Genomic DNA, 21,440 nt, shown 5'->3' on the forward strand with positions numbered 1-21,440 from the left:
AAGACTCAATCCATGGCCAAAATACATAATCACTAGACAAAAGACTCAATCAGTAGCCAAAAGACCTTAATCACTAGCCAAATATATTTCAGCAGCGAGGCTCAGGGAGTGTTGACCAAGTCACTGCCAAACATGAAATCTTTTGTTAGATGCCTTTCATGAGCACAGTGGGCCTAATGCATTTGATCCTTGTGGTTCAAACATGTTAACTGTAAACAAGACAAAATCAAAAGATTTTTTATCCTCCGGTCGGTTTCGTTTAAAATTATCGAAAATAATAGCAGTTGGGTCTAACAGGAGATCCTTTTATTTAATATGAAAGAAGTTTATTATTATAATTAAAAATATACATTGAGAAAGGCGTTAACACTTGCGCGTTAAAACTAGCCAAGATAAAAAATATATATAGATACACAATGCATTCAAAAAATATATAAAATATTTAATTATCACATATCAATCTATATAAACATCTTTTAAAAGTCGGTTTAAACTCTTTTCTCAGAAACAAACATATCATTTCACAGCAACGATTATGATCGAGCTGCCCGTTTGTCCTAGAACAGAGACTACACGACACACGCTGTCAAACTATTTGTGAAATACAAAACACACATTTGTGTTTCTAGGCCATTAGATGATGGTGACATTTGTCAAACAAGGACGGCTGCGGTACTCCATGTCCGGAAGGGCCTCCTTGACCGCGAGCACTTGGTAACGTTCTGGATGCAGATGGTTCAGGGAGAAGAGGAAGGGATGTGCGGGGGATGGGGAGAGATCCACATCTTGGTAGCAAAAGGGCTACTTTTTGCCCAATAACAACAACAAAACCCCGAAATGATTATTTAACATCTATCTCTATAAAAAGAAAAGAACATAAAAAGAAACAATCATTGCATTCCCAAAGAGCGTTACCGTGTCTCTCAACATGTTGTGCAGCCTTCACTAACAATCCTGCTTATGTACAGCACACAGCAGTGGGCAATTTGTCTGTTTCCTCATTGAGGGGTAATTATATAATAAGTGTGAAACCATTAGAGGCATTAAGCCACACCGCCCATTCGGAGCCTCTAGTGCCACGAGGAGTATTCTCGCGTGTGTGTGTGCGTGCGTTAAGTTTGTGTGTGTGTGCTTGTTAAGTGTGTGTGTGTGTGTGTGTTAAGTGTGTGTTTGGCTTTGTTAAGTGTGTGTGTGTGTGTGTGTGTGTGGCTTTGTTAAGGGTGTGTGTGTGTGTGTGTGTGTGTGTCTGTGTGTGTGTGTGTGTCCTCCCCAGGTGGAAGGCATCTGCTGGTAGGGCCCGCTAATTGAATCACAGGAGCCAGCAGGTTGCTCCGTAGCGCTAAGCAACTCCTTAGAAGCCTCGAGTCCCAGGGAACAGCGACCCAGAGGTCAGACACGATCTCTCTCACATTAAGCTCAACAGCAACAAGTTAGCGCATTAGTCCATCCTCACAACACACCGTAGAGAGCACAGCGTTCTGCAGCAGCAGTTCTGATCAGAGGGCTCGCTACCGCAGACCCGCGTGAGTCACTGATACATTATTCATCCCTCCAAAGCTAAATATAAGTACAGACAGAGACGATACCACCGTACAAATTTGATGAGGTGTACGTTTATGGAAACGACGCAGACCAGACAAACATGGCGGAGGAGTGAACAGCGGGCCCTCAGAGATGCAAAGGACAGGGGGTTACACTCGGTTGCGTCAGAGGACGACGGACACGGGCGTGGTAGAGAGAATCATCCGGAATGCTAACGTTGTTGAGGATGGAGCAGATAAAGAAACGCCCAAAATAATATAAACAAATATCGCTAAAATGGACTGGCATCACTGGCATTTATATCAAGCTTTTATCCAAAGCACTTTAGAATACTGGCTGACATTCACCCATTCATGCACACATTCACACACCGACGGCGGAGAAAACCATGCAAGGCGACAGCCAGCTCGTCGGGAGCAGTTAGGGTTAGGTGCCTTGCTCAGGGACACCTCGACACTCTAGGAGCTAGGAGGAGCCGGGGATCAAACTTGCAACCTTGCGGTTACCAGCCAACCCGCTCCATGTTTGGAGAAGGAACACATGTGGAATAGAGGTTTGGAGAAGGAACACGTGAAATAATGGAGGATGAGGTTTGGATGTTGCGTAAAACTTATATTCCAGTGTTTGTAGACTGAGCAGCAATCTGTCTTTCTGGCTCAATATAGATATTTTTCGTTGATTGATCACTTGTATAACATTGAGGTTTCATGGACGCATGGAATCTGTGCACAGACTAATGTTTATTAATAGAATCTGTACAATACAGTCTGTGGTTCAAACTAAATCATTGCTAACAATAGAACAATGGGACTCCTTGTTTTGGGTGAACCTATGATTCACCAATAACTTAATAATTCTTAATAAAGAGGGAATGTTGGCCAACCCGGTACAATCATAGCCTGCAATATGTTGTAAGAATCACACTTTATTATTTTTACAGTTATCCTTTCTTTCCTTTGCCTTAGGTATTTTGCTTTGTGTGTTTACATTATTCAAATTAGTAGATAGTTCATCACTTTTTTCAATATAGATTCTACATAATCGTACACACATTCGACACTGCTGTCCTGCCATCGTTTAACATGCCGCCCTTTCCTACGCACACAGCAGAGTGCAGTAGTTCCGGAAACGAACACCCCCATGTTCTGAATCGAAAATCTATTTTAAAATCGGGAATACTTTTGAAAAGAGATTCAATCTTGATTTGAAATGCCAATAATCATATCAAATACAAAAAGTGAGATACCGAATGATTAACACCCTCCTCACAACCTTACTGCGGGAATAACAGCAACAGCTTACCCTGGTTTCATTTTTATCTGACATTTGGAAGAAAATTACCATCGGCAATTGATTTGGACCAGGGGAACACACAAACTATTCTGCCTAGTGATTCTACACTCCAAGTCAGTAGTAAAGGTTAACTTGAGCATATTGAAAACAATAATCCGTCATATATTTGTACAACAAAATAGTTACAAAAAATAACTGTCAAATGATCCAAGACAACAATCCCATGCCAAAGGAAAAGGACTTGGTGAGCATGTTGCTGTTTTGGGGGGTATGAGGGGACTCAACTGGGATGAGGTGGGGGGTTTGACTCAAGTGGCAGGGTTAGAGACAGAGAAAGAAAACAACGAGAGAGAGAGACTGAAACAGAGACAGAGAAAGCACTGAAAAGAGCGAAACATGCAAGCCGTTGACATACCGGGCATACAGCGCCCTGACCGGCCAGGGGATAAACAGTAATGCACCGAGTCCGACCTCAACCCCCTGCTACGGCCACACGATGTGTGTTTACTACGATGCTCCAGAAACACGACCCCATAAAACTTCAGACAGTATTCTGCAGCCAGAGCTCCCCTCCTTCCAGCGGGACCCGAAGGTGAACCACAGATCCCAGTGGCCCCGTTCCCATCCCCAACGCGGTACTACTAAATGCGTAGTGGCGAGCTATTGAGATACAGCCAGAGTTGTGGGTTCAACCACCACCAAGCCCACTTGAAGCCTAGGCACAGCCCGCCCCGGCCTGGTCTGAGGAGAGCGAGAGCTCCTGATGGCAGTCTCATAGCCAACAGAGGAGATGATGTTCTCCTCGTCTCATTGGATGGAGGACATAGACCCAGCTCTGGGTGTATTATGCAGAGCACTGTGTCAGAAGAGATTGGAAACTAGCAAGGGGGCTATTGGGTCAACCCGGCCTGTTGGGTTGACCGTTTGCAGTCCGACTTGTATCAAAATGTTTGATGGACTTCGCCAACTTCTCTACCTAAGAGGGTCATGGAGACCCTCTTAGGTAGATTTGCCTGCTCCAAGCCAAACGTTATTAGTTGGAAGCAAAAGACACTTGTGCGTGTTCAATTTAGAGCTGAAATAGCAATCATAGCGACCCGACCAAATCTTTCGCCTGACCGAAACAAAACATTCCAAGGGATTTTCTGTCCGTTCCATTAATATTAGTGGTGAAACATACAGAGTTCATAGTGTCATGAGAATACAGTCAGAAATTCACAGTTTTACCCAGATGTTTTGTTTTAAACATGTAGGACTGAGAAACTGGTTTGCACAGGAAGAGCTTCACTTTGACTCACTTTGAGACCTCCTGCCCAGCTAGCTATGAATTAGCCTTTATTATACAGCTTTGGTTAAGTCCATATCAGGGGTTAGGGTTAGGCTTTGGGCTCATAGGCTTCAAGAAACAATAACGGACTGACCATAAATTGGTTTCGGATCGGAATAGTTGGTTCCCGGCTGGAACCAAAAATAAGAAGGTTTTCCTTGAGCTGAAGTGCTAACCGCGGCAACATCACAGGTTGGGAAGAGCGGATGGAAAAAAAGAGAGTGCTACTACGGTCTACCTCCAGTGTGCATTGTGCGACGCCATCCGTGGATGACTCATCCTCGATTACAACCGACTTCAGCCCAAACCATTGGAAACGCAGAAACGCGTTCACTAGAAAATGGTTCGAGAACCAGAGCCAACTTATGGGAGGTGGGGGGAGGGGGGAGGCCTAACAGGGTCAAGAAGGTGCCAACGAGGTGAGGAGGAGGCTTCGGACGCGCAACACCCGACGCCATGGCGACCGGATCCCACGGCATTGGGGTTTTCATGGCAACCGCGTGTTCTGTCTGCTGAGGGGGCGGGCAGAGGGAGAGAGAGACAGAGCGAGAGAGAGAGAGAGGGTTTGGAGGCTGGAAGAGTGCGGTGCTATTTCCAGAGGGACGCCGTCGCCCGACGGCTCTCTCCTATGATGCATGCGCTGCACCTTATGACGGCCGCCTGGTGGATGAGTGTGTGGTGTGTGTGGATCGCACCAGGGCACAGACACTGGGTCGCATTGTTCTAACCCCCAGCCCTCCCCCACTAACCACCTCTACCCCAACCCTTTACAGAGGCCTTGTGATTCTGTTGACATTGACCTAGGCTAACAAGGCAGGCTGCCCACGGGGCAAAGTTTGATTGTGGAGGTCGGCGTTCAATATTGTGCCGTGCAGCTCTGCCAAACTAACGAAGCAGTTTGTTCAGTTCAGTCGCTCGGGTTGTAACGTAACGAGTCTTTGCGTTATTTGAAGCGTTGTAAAGCAGACAGAAACGTTATCTTTTATGCACGGCCACATTTACAAAGGGCCTGCTGGCCAGCGCTTATGGCCGTGCTGCTGACGAGGGGGAATCTTGGCCAGATCAGGGGGGAGGGGGGGGGAACCCATAAACATGCTGAACATATCAAGACGGAAAATCTCCACGGCCCTCTGAACTCTGTTAGTTTCCACTCATTTACATGTTGCTCAGAATATTATATACATATGCTATTAACAAGTCGTAATGATTTGTTCTTTACGACCGAATTAAAATAAGACCACACTGCCGGGGGACAACATAGCTCAACGGGAGGTTATAAACTTGGCAGGCCTGTTAAACAGGACCAACGTTTGGTTCTTCCCATAATTGCTTCGTATGGACTTCCTTCAGCCCTGGTTCTCATAGGAGGGCCGGTGGCTTGCACGGTGGGCAGACCGTCCACTCACGACACAATACCTAATTAACATACCAGGAGGAGCAGGGAAGTGGCGACCCTGGTCGCGGCCACCGAGAGAACAAGACGGCTCCGTGACAAGCCGAGGGCAAGCTGGTCAGGACTCGAGGGCCGCTGTGACGCTAGACCACGGGGGCCGGCAGCCGTAGGAAGAAAAGGTTCCTCGCTCCGGTTAAGTGGGCTCTAGACGGGAGCGTCTCTTAGAGGCAGCAGTCATCCCACTAGAGATGGCTGGTGAGTCGCTGCGAGAAGTGCTCCAATTTTTTTTACCTTTATTGTACCGTTTTGTTTTAACGTTTTGTCTTTCCTACCCTTTTTTTCTATTCAGAATTATTTTTCACTATTTTGGAATTGTGTTACTCTAAATATTAATTATTTTATTCATTTGGCCAAATTATATCCCTTTTCCCAATTATATATTGCACCGTGGGTTAGAGGCAAACGTAATTTCAATTTCTCTATTGTCTTGCATATATTTGGGAATGGACAATAAAGCTGACTGAGGTCTGGCGAGACTTGCCAGCGCTCGGGACCTCCGCCTCATAGGCTCACACATGTCGAGCAGAGAGCGCGGCTGGGAGGCATCCCATGATCCCACTGTGGCTCTCCGCCGCGTCTGTAATTTTCGGGGACGGTTTTAACTCGGTCCTGGCTAAATTTAAAAGAGAGGACAAGCAGATGTCGGGCACATACTTGGCTTTCAAGGACAGAGACGCGCAGCAACCAGACAGCCAGAAGTGAACGAAGACGGTGGTTACAGTACGGACAAGAGTGTTCTTTGCGCAAACCGTCTCAAAACAAGAGAAAACCACCTATCAACACGAAATGGCAGCATAAACTCTATACGAGTGACGGCGTGTGTTCATGCAGCCGTTTCCACACCCCTTCATAACCGTGAATGAATGGACCACCAGCCACAGCCATAAGAAAAACCCTCTGCAAAAAACGAGAAAACAGTCGCTTTGTGCGCTGAAGACAGAGCATTCCCACCCCTCCCTGCATAATAGACCATCATTACTCATGATAATGCAACTCCTCCGCCACAATGAGCATAATGGTGCATAATGGGCATAATGGACTCTCCATGCCACCTCGACAATGGCCGCCTGCGAGTTCCTCTGCGGCATCATGTACCTCTTAAGTAAGTGAGTGTGTTGCACAATCAGGCCGGCCCTGTGCTCCTACAGAGGTCTGCCAAGTGACAAACGTCTGAGCCACGGCGATGTGTCACCCAGGAAAAATGCACCCTGGAGAATGCTTGCGATGAGACCCTTTTTTGGGGGTTTGCTGTGGTGGAAGGTCCTTGTTGCGCAGACTGCGGTTGATTAATGACTGCATTAACGATGCAACAACAACAAGAAAAACGGGAGTGCCTTGGGTTCATATTAAGGACAAGGGCAGTGTAATTATTTTTTCGAGGCAATATTCATACCGCAACGTGATAAATACTAATTTCTTACATTTATATAGCGCTTGTACCCAAAGCGCTTTACAGTGAGGGGGGTACCTCACTAACCACAAACCATAATCCACTTGTTCCCAACAGGACGGAGGAAGTGAACACTCCTATGTATAGGCAATTGCAATACCTTCCTTCGGGGTCTTTGAGACCGAAGGTAAGTGTCAATTTGCCATTTCCTAGACAGACAATGCTTGTGAGCTGACAGACAAACATTGCGGGTCATTTCATTCATGTTACTGTAGAAAACGGTTTAACTACACTGGCCTTGTTCTGCGCGCAGTCTGAATTCAACAATGAGTAAAACGGATATTGTCCATTTTTCTGGTCATTGTTTGAGTTCCTTTACTCTAAATGATACACAGGGGTACGACATAACCAATCACCCGGCCTACCTCCAGCGGTGCTGTGTGTTCAGCTACAGAGCGTGCGCGCGCACACACACACACACACACACACACACACACACACCATCAGCCAGGGGTAGTGGCATGACGGCCACACACACACACGCACACTAACACACGGAAGGTTGTGTATTTAATGCATGCCGGGGCAGAGGGAGCACCAGATGGTAGAGAATGGCCTCTCCTATTCATGAGATTCAACCTGGGCTCTTGTGTCCGTTTCCATCCCCGTCTATAAGAGGATGACGGGAACAGAGACACAGATAGCGACGGAGCGAGAGGCTGTGAGAGAGAGAGAGACTACCACAGGACACTAGCCAGTTTGTTTTTCCCTCATGTTCAATTGATTATGGAGTAAGCCAGAATAGGCTTACTCAGATAGAGCGAGGAACAATAATCCCAACGTGGGTGAGGGGAAGGGAAGACATCTTATCAAAATGGATGTTGGATGGATGCACGCACGCAGAAGAGAGAGAGAGGGAGCGCAAGAGAGACTAAAACAATACATCATGTCCCAGATTCCCAGTGCAAAAGTACATTACTTGGCGGCGGGGGGTGTATTTTTACACAGCTACTGAAATACAGTATCCAAATTAGAAGCCTTTGTCCTGCTAAGAGGTACATAAGGTCAATCATTTGACACTGGATCGAAGTCAGTCTCTGTGAGAGGTTGAGAAGTGGCCTGCAGGCCCAGGCGTGGTTCAGAGTATCGTTCATAAAGGGAACGCGCCTCCACCCCTCCGTTGGTACGAACTGTACGAGAAATAGGAGCACGTGGCTCGGCTAACAAGAACGTACGCACACATGCGAAGGCGTCACCAGTATGGGAGGCTACGGGGCGTACCGGGTACAGACTGTTCTCGGTTCTATGGAGTTAATTCAATAAAACCTTTAATTTGATCAACATGGGACATGTTTCATGCGGCACACACTTCCATTGCTCTGTATGAAAAAAAAAAGGAAAACTGTGCATTGACGTGTCTGACTTTAGCCAGACAAATGTTCCTTCGGAATAGGAGGAAAAACAATGTCACCTTTTGCAGTTTAACGTTACTCATGCTTGTCAAGTTTCATGTTTCATGGATGTTTGGGCGAGAAGGACAACCGATAAACGGTAACAATGGAAAAATATATCCTTCCAAACAGTCTATTTCGGGCAGGTAAACAATAACATTGCATGAGGACGGGATGAGGAAGTCATTCTCCAAAAAATCTAAATGGAGCGATACTAACTAGGAACTAACTGGAGGAAATTGGCAGTGAGGTGTCAACCGTGAGCCTCCCCTATTCCGCTTTCACTAAAAAGGCCAAAACAAGGGTGCAGTTATTGCCTCTATCCATTCATCTCCATGACCATCTCTCTTCCTGCTCTATGGTACAGGACAAGCAGGTTTTAGACCCTGCCTATGTGTGCAACCCAAGAGGGACAGCACAATGCACACCGGATAACATGACCTCCCCGGTTAGCTTCACCCACAAGGTTTTGGAGGTCGAAGGAAGGCCGTGCTGATCGTTTCTTATTGTGCGAGCAAGCTTTGGCTGCTGAACTCCGGCTTTCAGCATCATCGACTAAAGTTGACGTAGATGACTCACGCCACCCACTGAGAAATTGACGTTTCGCATATCCTTTATGTACAAATTACCTTGTGGGATAATTTCGGGGTTCATTCTCGGCCTCCCTCTCCTTTCCTCGTGCCACTGTTGACATAGTCTTCCACTTCTGTGTAACGCATTGTTCCCAGCCTGCTGGAGACGAGAAGAAAGGCTCTCCATGTATACGTTTGTGTGCAGCGGGCATGAGCACACACACACACACACCGTCCTTCACATGGGAGTCAGTCTTAATGGGAACCTACTTCTTGAACGATGTGTGTGTGTGTGTGTGTGTGTGTGTGTGTGTGTGTGTGTGTGTGTGTGTGTGTGTGTGTGTGTGTGTGTGTGTGTGTGTGTGTTTAGAATACTACAGGGACATGCCCGCTGGTCTTCATCTGGAGGATATGAAGGACAGGGAGCTGTCAACGGCTTGCAATACAAAAGCCCTGAGGAGGCCCAATCGGAGGCCCAATAACGAGGGGCCAGACAGGAAGCCCAGGGGCCATTCGGTCGTACCAGAACACCTTAACCGTCGTCAATAGGTTTATTACACTGCAGCGCCAACTGCTTAGCCCACTGTTCACTTTCCGTTGACAAACAGCAATACAAACCCATGGAGATCTTGGTGATTTTGACGTACTTTATTTTTCATTTTTGATTGTCTCGGCGTTAACGAGTAATTTGTTTTCATTGCCATGGAAACCAAAATAAGATTAGGTTTGACAACTGGTTTGGATCCTGTACCGGAGTAATTAAATTAACAGATAGTCAACCGTTCCGTGCTAGAAACTGAGCCACCCTGGTTTTGGTTGCACGCTACATGGGGTTACCAGGACAAACGCATACAAAAATAAATACATCAACGGTGTGGTTGAAGCTGTCCTGCGGTTAGCCAACCATTATGAATGCAGGAATGTGATCGATAAGACGGACCACTTTGCCGTGCGTTCGTAGCAAACACTACACTGCATTGAATCTATAGACCGCGGTATACAAAGCAGGGGGGAAAAAGTACTGTTTCCATAAGGGGTGTGTGATATGGAAAAGATAAATTTATTAGATGAATAGGATAGAAATTGATATGTGTAGGAGACAGCAAGTCAGTGAGGGGAGAGAGTTCAAGGCAATATGTATCAAAAGAGCATTAATAATTAATCACAGAGGTTGGAGAGAATGATCCAAAGAATTGGATCATTCTTCCAAAGAATCAGCTTTTGGCTATGCTTCTCCTTCTACAAGTATGCAATGTATTACGCCTTGGCATTTTCTTGGTATCTCTACATGTAAAAATAAATAAATCTGTCAAGGAAGCTCATCACGTGATACTTGGCTATTCAATAATGATGACTGCCACATACAGGCCACCGTAGCTTTTCATAGTTCATTGGAAAGTGATGGCTGCAATCTGCAACCTCACGGCTAGATGCCCCTACAGCCTACACACTGCCCCTTTAATGTTAAGAATATTTTAGCAATGTTTACCACACACACACTCCAACAATGGTGACCACTACCTCCAGTTGAGCTTTTGTCAATATACTTCATCAGAAGTATCTGAGTGTGTGTCTGAGCACGAGTGTGTGCGATTAACGCACAAAGAGCATTAGTCGTTTATAATTCTTGACAACAATGGGAAAACCACAACAACAATCCGTTTCAGTGAGGATATGAATCTGAAGAAAGCTCTTCTCCAAAGCTTGTGTACCTGTTGAGCACACGGCATAGGACTCACAGCCCAATCTAATCTGCCTGGAAATGAATTTGATTATAACACGGCACTGCAGGATGATTCATTTGCCTTGCACCTCATAAAAGATAATGTTTTGTCTCTGGCAGAGAGAGAGAAAGAGTGAGAGAAAGACAGAGAGACAGAGAGAGAGCAGGATGGGGAAGTGAGACTGAGCAGAAGAACCAGAGCGAGGTAGAGTCATGTTTGAAATTCTGGTATAATGTCAAGAGGCTTGGGTGTCACCTGGGTGCTAGCATCACAAATCACAGACTCTAGATGCATATCTAAAGTCACTAGGCGAATATAAATAACTATATACTCAAAAATATAACTAGGCGTTTCACTTCCTATCGCGTCATATTTGTTTCGACCAATCATGAAGCGGGAAGCTGTAAGCGCATAATTGGTAAACACAAACTCGGCCAGCAGTAGTAAACTATAAGTAACTGTCTCAAGGTTTCAAATCAATACCATGTAGAACAACAACTGTAGAAATACACTTAAAATCCCCCTGAATGAGCTTTCTCTGTATCTGCATAACGAAACAGGAAAGGAGGCGTGACTCCGGCCCTTACAGTTGTTGGATTCCGTGCCCAGGCTCTGTGCGGACTCCCCCCAGAATGTCTGCTATAACGTAGTAGGACTGCTGGAACACAGATCACCTGGGTGCCGACCCCCCCCCCCCCGTGGGGGCCACTACATTCCTCTGTTGTTGTTGCCACTCATTCCAATTTTAGGGTTGAAGGATTTTACAACAGCGCTCTTCAAATCAATGCAGTGCGACCCAACGATGGAGAAAGCCCCCAGAGGGCTGGCCACATTGTGGCCCATAATAACATGTTCATATTTGTTTTTCATTGCATAGTAGGTTTTACTCTGCATGTCACAAGACTCAGATGCATGTGTGCATCAGGTGTAGAATACATATGTAGCTTACATTTGTAGTTGTTTTGACAAAGTGTCAATAGGCCCCTTTGTGCAGATAAGCCGAACACATCCTTTTATCTAAATTGTTATACCAATCATTAGTTTTATCCAAATCCTCATGGATGTATAAAGCTCCATATATCGCTGTTGATTTGGGCCCAGCATATGGGTGTCTGCATGCGAGTGTCCCCATTACCTTTCCCACTCTGCTACAGCCACATTTTCCTCCTTCCCTTTCCCAATCACTAATCACTCATTTATCTGTTCCGGTTCTGTCACCGCTCCGGTTCACCGTCTTCCCTCCACAGCTCCCCATCAGGTGTTCTTCCTTCTTCACCTCTACCTCCGAAACGTCCTTGTCGTCCCCTTCAATCCGTTTCGGATCCTCCTTTTCCAAACACTAACAACGGTTAAACATTGGCGGAGATTACGTCAACTGCAGTTCAACGTACCCATGTACGATGCGTTGCCCGGGCCAACGGGAGGAATGGAAAGGTCAAAAAGGAAGAGAGAGAGAGAGAGAGAGAGAGAGAGAGAGAGAGAGAGAGAGAGAGAGAGAGAGAGAGAGAGAGAGAGAGAGAGAGAGAGAGAGAGAGAGAGAGAGAGAGAGAGAGAGAGAGAGAGAGAGAGAGAAATGTATATACACAAACTGCATCTCCTCTCTCTATATCGAGAACCTTGTTCTCAGAGTATAAGCAGTGGGACTCACTTGTGTCAGAACAGCAGAAATTGCAACAACAACAACAAAAGCCCTGATTAACTACATTGCTGAGGTATCATGGAAATTCCCAGACAACAAATGCATTAAAATGAATGATCCATTGATCTGAGAGAGGGAGAGCGAGCGAGAGAGATATTGTTGTTCCAAAGAGCAATAATAATCACAACACTTGTATTCAGAGTCTGAACAAGCTGAGGTCATATTTATTATTCTAAAAAGGAAAAACAAAAAAACAATGGCCGTGAATGAGTCACTGTGACAGATGTCCTTTGTGTTTTGGAAGGTTTGGGGGGGAGGGGGATCCCATTGCCTACCCTTGTATTTAAAGTAAGGGACAACCCTCACCATCAGGGATTCCCCCACTACACAACTACTTAATATCTGGTCAGGAAATTGATAAAAAAAAAAGTCAAAATCAGTTAAATTCAAAGTCAGTTAAAAATATTTTATAGGATGCTTTTGTGTAGTTTATACTTCCTCAAAGTCTAAATCCCCGCCGAGAACGGATTTTGGTTCCGTTGTCCATCACTAGATAAACCTGGAGAGCATTGAGCAGAACAGAGTGGACGTCGAATCAAACGCGACTATCAGCAGCACCAACAACTTGCTCACAGCCTTGTGTTGGCAAAACCTCGTCCAGGAGGCCCTCTTCATCGGCAGCACAGGGCAACACGCTGACAGCATTGTGGTGGAAGAACCTCGGCCAGGAGGCCCTCTCCATCTCCACCAGCACAGAGCAAACCCATTGTAAACCCAGGGTTTATCGTGAGTCAGATGGCCTCGATTATGCCAGGGAATCCGAGCGGGCCCAAGTGTTGCAGAGCACACCAGTATTGAAGGGGAAATATTATGCCACCAGGTGTGAGTGTGGTCAGCCATCACATGCTGTTTGAAAATCTGCCTTTTCCTGTGTTTTAGTGACATCACAAGTGGGAGTGTCCACTTAGATGTATGATGGATAGATAAGCAGCATTTGCTACAGTACACTGGTTCGGTAGCCTGGTCCTACCAGACTCTCGTACTTCATTTCATTTGCACAGAGAGTCTGGACCCACTCAATTGAAAAACGTTAACTCACTTGAAGGCGGGTGTCTGTTGAAGTTTAAAACTATTGGATCTGCCCAGTGCCACTCTGGATCTGCCATAACCAATCGCAAACGTTTGGCTGGGAATCACGTTGCGCGCAGGCTGTAAACAAACCAAACACCGTGCGTGAAGAGGTCCGTCAACGAGAGCTGACTTTAACGTCATTGTTCTCAGCCACTCCCTCTGTTCGCTGAATGGACGCACAAAATTTGGACGGAGAAAACCCAAGAATATACCGCAGACCCAGACGTAGTACTGAAGGGAAATTAAAATTGAGCGGAAGTACTTAGGCGGGGCGGAGCCAGGCTACTGGTTAGGCTGGTAGTCTGATCTATCCATCATACATCTAGGTGGACACTCCCCAACTGGTATTACAAAAAGGGACTTTATTTCTATGTGGATTTCTTAAAAGGTGACATATTATACCACCAGTTGTGAGTGAGATTAGCCGTTACAATTCGTTTTGAAAATCTGCCTCTTATGACATCACAAGTGGGCGTGTTCACTTAGATGTATGTATAGATAAGCAACATTTGCTACAGTACACACCGGGTAGGCTGGTAGTCTGATCTATCCATTATACATCTAGGTTGAGACTCCCCAACTTGTCACTAAAACACATGAAAAGGCAGATTTTCAAATGGCTCGTAATGGCTAGTCACACTCACACCTGGCGGCATGATATTACCCCTTTAAGAGCAACTCTACAAATTAAATAAAGATTATAGTGCCCACGCAACGGGGTCTTCTCAATACTCCTAAACACAGAGCAGCATTTCTGGCACAAAACTGCATTTTCCAACGCATGTGTCATGTGACAGGTGGCACTACATAAAAAGGACTCCATTTCTTTGTGGATTTCTTGATTTCTCCCTCCATCACACTCAAAAAAGCTGCTCGAAAGAGCATGTTGAAGGGAGACATTGCAGCAGATACAGTGCAGATGTACAGGAAAGAGGACGAGGATTGGTGTTCATTCATCGTGATCTGCTCGGAGCCCTCTGTGCGTCATTAGTACAATAAGAGGCTCTCATGATGTCTTCCCCGAGAAACTCGGGGCTATCGGCGTCTCTGTGATGTTCTCAGACACATTCCAGGGCTTTAATTAAACTGGAGCTATCAATTACTTTCATACCTAAAAACCTACAGAATGAAACCTTGCATAGGAGAGGGCATTGTCACGGCAACTATCCCACACAGAGACAACCGTTGGTAAAAACTAAGTAGCTTAACTGGTATTTAACCTCTGTTGGTCTGCTGTCGTCGTTCACGTTTTATAAGGGAACGGTGGTTTCTGTGGAACAGGCAACGAAGCTTTGAACTCATAGCACTGAAGCTTTGTTGGCGACTGTGGAGCTGAGGAAATCTGCAATAGGGGGTGCGAAGAACAACCTTTCCAAGGCTCAGCGGGGCGAGAGAGAGTGATGCAGGGGGTCGGGCATGTGAGAGGGGGGGGATCTAACAACAAGATGAAATAAGAAGCAAAACACAGGCACCTACAGGCCTGGCCTGCAGATTTGTACCCAAGAACATGTTAATAATAATTAAAGAAACAATGATGCACTCAACTAAATACCCATCAGAAGGCATCTGGAAAAGGATAATAATTCTGCCAGGATCTTCGTAAAAGGTGTGAAAACACACAGTCTAACATCTTTATTCTCATACAGACGTGATTTTATGGTGTTCACCCCCCCCCCCCCCCATCTCAAGGAATCACATATTTCTTCCAAGCAATCAGCACAGAGAAGGAGAAAGACAGAGAAACACACACACACAGACGGAGAGAGAGACATAGACAGACAGAGAGACAGAGACAGAGAGAGAGAGGATTGGAATCCAGGGATGGAGAACACATGAGCCCATGTTAAATGCGAGGGTCTCCTTCACGCATGCAGCCTTGCCACCTCATCACACGGCCGTCTTCAGACATCAGGCATTTTCTGCCACCACTGCCTCCAAAGACCCCCTTTGGCAGAGGTTGGTGGTTGTGTCTGTGCCGTCGTATTACATGTTCGCGAAAAAGCAAAGGCTTAGAAAAAGACTTAGCAAAGACAAAGAAACTGAGTCATCTGTGTGCTGGTATAGCCGACAGTCACACACACACACACACACACACACACACACACACACACACAATCTCAGGTGTGCTCAGAGAGAGGCTGGGGAAGGGGTTCCAGATAACGGGAATCTGTTGCTAAGCTACGGGCGGCTCAGTGGGCCATCTCGTGCACCCACTTAGGGGCAGCAGGGGCAGCAGGCGGGGGTGAGAGGCACCTCTCACCCCCGCCCACTACGCTACACTTGGCTCAAATGCCCCCCAATCAGGGACCAGCCGTCCGCCACCAAGAGCACACCCCATCTCCTTTGGCACAGCTCCCACTCCACAAAACCCCAAAGGTCGTTTCAGGACTCAGACTGGTGGTGGGGGGGTTTGGGGTGTACAATGGCAAAGGTGCTTCCAGGGTAGTGGGAGAAAAGGGGGCACCGTCTGTTTGGGATCCCAGTGTGCCGGCATGTTACAGTGCCGGGCAATTCAATTATAAGAGGCTGGAGTATGGAGGTCAGTCTGGGACAAGTGGGGCCGGTCAGCCCTTAACTCACCCCCCCTCCGAGGGTTAGGGGCGGCGGGGGTCCTGGGAGGAAGTACTCTCTCTCTCTCTGTGTGTGTGTGTGTGTGTGTGTGTGTGTGTGCACACTATTAGACTGTGCAGGGTTGTAGCTTGAAGGCCTACGAGGGCCCAATTATTAAACAATGAGGCTGAAATTAACAAATGTGCCGGCTGGGTTGTGTTTATTATAGACACTCTCTCAGATCAGCCCGAGTATGGAAGCCAGCGAAGGTTTAGGGAACGCCGTCGGTCGGATGACGTAAACACATCCCCCCCACAAGGGAATTAGGGGAGGAGGGGTTAAAGGAGTAGAGGGCCGGCTCCAGCTTCATCATGTTGGGGGCCAAGGGCCACCTCAAAGAGACAGAAGAGTGGGTGGTAAAGTCATCAGATACTATTAATGATGTGTTGATTCCAGAGGGGATTGCCTGGATATTAGAAGGACACTTTGAGATAAATAACTTGAACAATTTGGGCTGAGAGTTCTAGGAAGTTGTGTGTCATCCCCGTGGTTATGGCTAAGGCCAACTCCGAGATTACTTATTCTTTCGAGCACGAGCACTGCTGTATATGAGGTGCTCCGCACGCGGTGGCATCATACCATGTCTGAGAAAATTAACCCCCTCTCAATGATAACCGCTGACCGGGACCCAAGTTCCGAGCAGAGTAGAACATTCACAGTGGTTGGCAGACAGAAACGTTCGATTTTACACGCGTTGTCCCTAAATGATGGTCCTATGTAGCAACAGTGGAAAAACGGCATGGACTACGACGTTCATGATTATAGAAGACGTAATGAAAACAAACAAAGGAGATTGTGGGTTCACTAGCACTTTAACATATCTCCGGTGTGAAGACCAAGTAGAACGACCACGGACCGGATCTACCCGGGAACCATCATCTGAGTCATCAAACCAGGCCTTTGATTGGGTGGTATTAAGTTTGGCAGAACCCTCCCCTTTTTCCGATACGGGACGTGTCAAGTGGATGTAATGACGCATACACATGTGTAAAGTGCACTGTTTGAGGTGTAGTCTACCGCTCTTGTGACGGCTATAGACGAGGATGAAATGGACCATGTGGAATTGAATTAATAGGATCTAATGGGAGGGAGGTGGTGTGTAACACGTTGAGTGGTCACAGCCGGTCACTATAGAAGTCTATTAGCTCAACAATTAGCACGCAGCCCTCATGAATCAAATCTCCTTAGGGAGGATGTGATTTCTGTGCTGCTTTTTTTTTTTTTTTTTTTAGGAGGTGTCAATCTAAAAGAAAAACAATTTTCCAAAACAAAACGGAAAACAATTTTTCAGGGAACATCTTAGCATAAGCCTGGGAGCAATTGTGCAACAAAGCATAATCTTTAGAGCTAAAGGAAACACTGCAGCACAATCCGGAGGCTACATCTGACCTACATGTACATGGGGGGGGTGAATCTGATCTGCTAAAAACAACCAAACGAGTGTGACATGACGGAAAGAGTAATAAACACAGAGCGCTTTCCCACACAGCTACAGGAGACCGACAGGAGAGAGAAGAGGGCTTAATTCAGTTAAACGCAGAGTCCCTAAACATTATGGAAGAATCATTTAAAAAATGTGCTGCTCGTGACAACTTTATTTAATATTAAAAAAGGACACAAATTCCATTTGAAATGATATGGTTTGAATGTGATAAGGATAAATCCTTACAAATGACAGAATACTGAACTAGGGTAACTTACTCCTCAGCTGAGTAAACTAATAATGGCCAAACAAGGGCTGCATTATGCCTTAATTTTAGACTAACTGGCCTCATGTTTAATACTTTTAGCTGCTGTTTGGTAACATGTTTAGGGCAATACACTGATAAATGAATAAAGGATAGAGAGCGAGAGAGATTAAGAAGAGAGCTGGAAACAAAGAAGAAGTATAGAAATGAGACTGAAAGAAAGAAACCTGAAGTAGTTTCACAATGTGTGTGTCTATAATACTGGGGAAAACCCCAGAAAAAGCATACTTTAGATTATGTTGGGGTTAAAAAAAAGCAAGTACAGTTAAGGACCATAAGCCCTTAGGAGGAAGTGGCTTCAGCCAATGGTGATCAATATGCAGACCCTTAAGGACCGTTAAGCTTTCCTTGGTTGAACAGCATCTCTTTTCAACCACCCAAATATGACTATAAATGTGTCGAACGGTGGAACAGCTCTTGTAGGCTTGCGATTGGATCAAAACGCCACAGTGCATGAGTCCTGAAGCTATCATAGATATTTCAATGCAATAAACATAAATAAATAAATATCTCTGCGACCAAGATGAAAAAGCGCTGATAAAGAATGTGATTAGAAAACAAACGGTTTATGATCTTTTGTTTTTACTTAAAACAGGCCTATTTTGTTTATGTTTTTCTCTTCCAAAAACGATTTGGGGATACCGAAATGTATTTAATGGTGTGGTGTTGCAGACGGGTAGAACTATATTTTTACTTTGTTTACTAATTTAGCCTGTCCCTCTGATCTATGCATAAAAAATAATGCAGGGATAAGTCCACATCAATGTCAAAGCCAGATGAAAGCCGACCATTATGTGTCCCGTGTATTGCCTCTAATTACAAGGCCAGATCAATTAGTCCAGCGGTGTACCCATAACCATCATTGTGATCAAAGCACAATCTTAAACGACATGCCAAGAAACAGACAAAAAAAAATTCCTCTTCAACCTCAACAGATTTCTTATATGACAAGAATTAACGCTTGTAGGCAAATCCCTCAAAACAGCAGCCTGGAATCCCAACGAGAAGTAATCGAAACCATCAGTACCATAACGACAAATTCAGACCATGCAGGCCATGCCATGCTGTAGCAGAGGTCATGCCTCCCCTCTTGCCTTGCCACTGCCATCACAGAAGACCCTGCCACTGCCATCACAGAAGACCCTGTCACAAACATAAAAGAATACCCTACCACTAACATCACAAAATACCCTGCCACTAACATCACAGAAGACCCGGCCAGTAATATCACAGAAGACCCTACCACTAACATCACAGAAGACCCTACCACTAACATCACAAAATACCCTGCCACTAACATCACAAAATACCCTGCCACTAACATCACAGAAGACCCGGCCACTAACATCACAGAAGACCCGGCCACTAATATCACAGAAGACCCTACCACTAACATCACAGAAGACCCTACCACTAACATCACAAAATACCCTGCCACTAACATCACAGAAGACCCGGCCACTAACATTACAGAAGACCCGGCCACTAACATCACAGAAGACCCTACCACTAACATCACAGAATACCCTGCCACTAACATCACAGAAGACCCTGCCACTAACATCACAGAAGACCCTGCCATATACCCGTAAGACAACCACAACAACCACACGCTTTTAAATCCCCACACATACCTGTCTCCACAGAAGGCTGTCCACGCCGCTCAGCGCCCATGAAGCAGCCACGTGGACGGCGGACAGCACGACTCCGGTGATGACGGCCGCGCGCATCCGCACGGGCAGCAGCGTGTAGATGATGTGGATGAAGAACACCGTCCACCACACGCCCTCCGAGACACTGCGGGGCTGCATCAGCAGCACCCCCATCACCTGCACCACCAGCACCAGCGCGATCACCCCGTAGCACACCAACCACATGTGGTCCTGATGGAAGCCGTTCCGGTTGCAAACCACCACCAGCACCAGGATGAGCACGATGGCCACGGAGAACACCGCCGCGTACGTGGGGTTCGTGCCGCCGGCCGCGGCGCAGTGGAAGCCTAGCATGACGGCGAACACCAGCGCCAGCACGGCCATGAGCATGGTCAGGCTGCTCTGGTTGAGTCGGAAGAAGTAGCGCTGGTAGAGCCTCTCCAACTTCTCCGACTGGAACTTCTTGGATTTGAAAATCTGCATCACGCCGCTACAGCACGCCACCAAGGAGAAGTGAACTTCAGGCATGACCGCCTCCTCCTCCGCCGCCTCCTCCTCCTCCGTGGTCTTCAGCCTCGGCCGTCGGTTCTCCAAACCCACTTCCACCGACTTGGCACTTCTCAACTCCCCATCCGCGCGCTTCTGGGACGAGCGGTGGTTGTTGTTTCGACTACTCTCCTCCCCATGTTCCTGCCAGGCTGCCCTGGACCTGAAGCTGACCCGACTGACTGTGGTCGAGGCTCGCCCGGGCTGTCGCTGCGCATCATCCTCTTCCCTCCATCGGCTGTTCGACCGGGAGAGCTTTTTGCGCGGAGATCTGGCCGAGTATGGGCATCCGTTGGCAACAGCCTCCGATTCGCCCCAAGCTGATCTGTGTTCGGTCCCTCCCCTCATCCCAGGCGCGGCGACCGCGGGTGGGCTGACACTATTGGATCTGGACATGATGGAAGGGTCCCGCGACAACAAACAAAAAAAAAAAACACGGGGGGGAAGTCTGATAGGAGTTTAAAAAATATATATATAACTTTGAACGAGTTTACTTAAAGCAACACTGATTGTGTGTTGTATTCCCACTGAGCTGGCCCTGTCGGGTTTAGAAGATACACTAATGGATGGATGGATGGATGGGTTTCTCCAAGTTGCATTTACATTTTTGCGTAAATGAAAGATTTAGGAGATGGAGGTGATGTGCCCTCTTTTAAGTGAAATTAGGCGGTCATTTTACAAAAAACAAAACTTAGGTTGTAGTACACATCGGATCTCCCACATAACAGCGGTTAATTCAATTAAAATGTAGGTAAAGATGCAGAACTCTGCACCCGTGAGTGGCAACCACGTCGTGGGAATAAAGAAAACACTTGGAACATGCGCAGGTGGTCCCGGGGGATCCGTGCGGTGGCGTCAGGGGAGACGACGCGTCAGACCCATCAGATCCGTGTGGACTCGCCACCACACCGCCGAGCCTCATTAGAATCCAACCGGAGAACAGAAAATAAACCAACACAAAATAAACCATTACGCAACCAATCAGTCACCAGCGTGGCGCATTACCGTCCATTACGTGGCGGACTCGTCGAGGTGGGCGCCAGCATGTTTCTCACTCGTCGTGACTGGAGGAAACAGTGGTTTTAAAGAGCAATCGCCGAGGAAAAGGTCGGACCCGACGAGCAAGCCCATCGTGGTGGTGGTGGTGGTGTTGTTGCTGCTGGAGGTGCGGGGGGGTTTTGTGTTTTGGTGCCAACGCAGCTTTCCTTTCCAAGTCATGCACCTGTGTGTGGCGACAGACCCCCCACGTCTGTGATCAGTGCTTACATCCTCATCACGGGGACGACCCTCCTACACCGGGGCTCGTCCTCATCCGAGGCAATCCGCGTCCGGCGTGGGTGTCGCCTACCACGGTCCAACAAA

At 46.8% G+C, this 21,440-nt stretch overlaps 1 protein-coding gene across 2 annotated transcripts in view; it reads right to left on the minus strand.

Annotated features, from left to right (window-relative positions):
• adcy5 (adenylate cyclase 5) overlaps nucleotides 1-20,659 on the minus strand; it is a 57,080-nt gene extending 36,421 nt beyond the window's left edge. For both annotated transcript variants that reach the window (XM_079733436.1, XM_079733435.1), the window contains exon 1: nucleotides 19,515-20,659. In XM_079733436.1, coding sequence (XP_079589562.1) covers nucleotides 19,515-20,474 — 960 coding nt within the window. In that variant the 5' untranslated portion in view covers nucleotides 20,475-20,659. The remainder of the gene's footprint in view (nucleotides 1-19,514) is intronic.
• Between the last annotated feature and the right edge of the window lie 781 nt (nucleotides 20,660-21,440).

Source organism: Pollachius pollachius (assembly GCF_949987615.1).
Source record: "Pollachius pollachius genome assembly, chromosome: 3".
In the NCBI taxonomy this organism is placed as follows: Eukaryota; Metazoa; Chordata; class Actinopteri; order Gadiformes; family Gadidae; genus Pollachius; species Pollachius pollachius.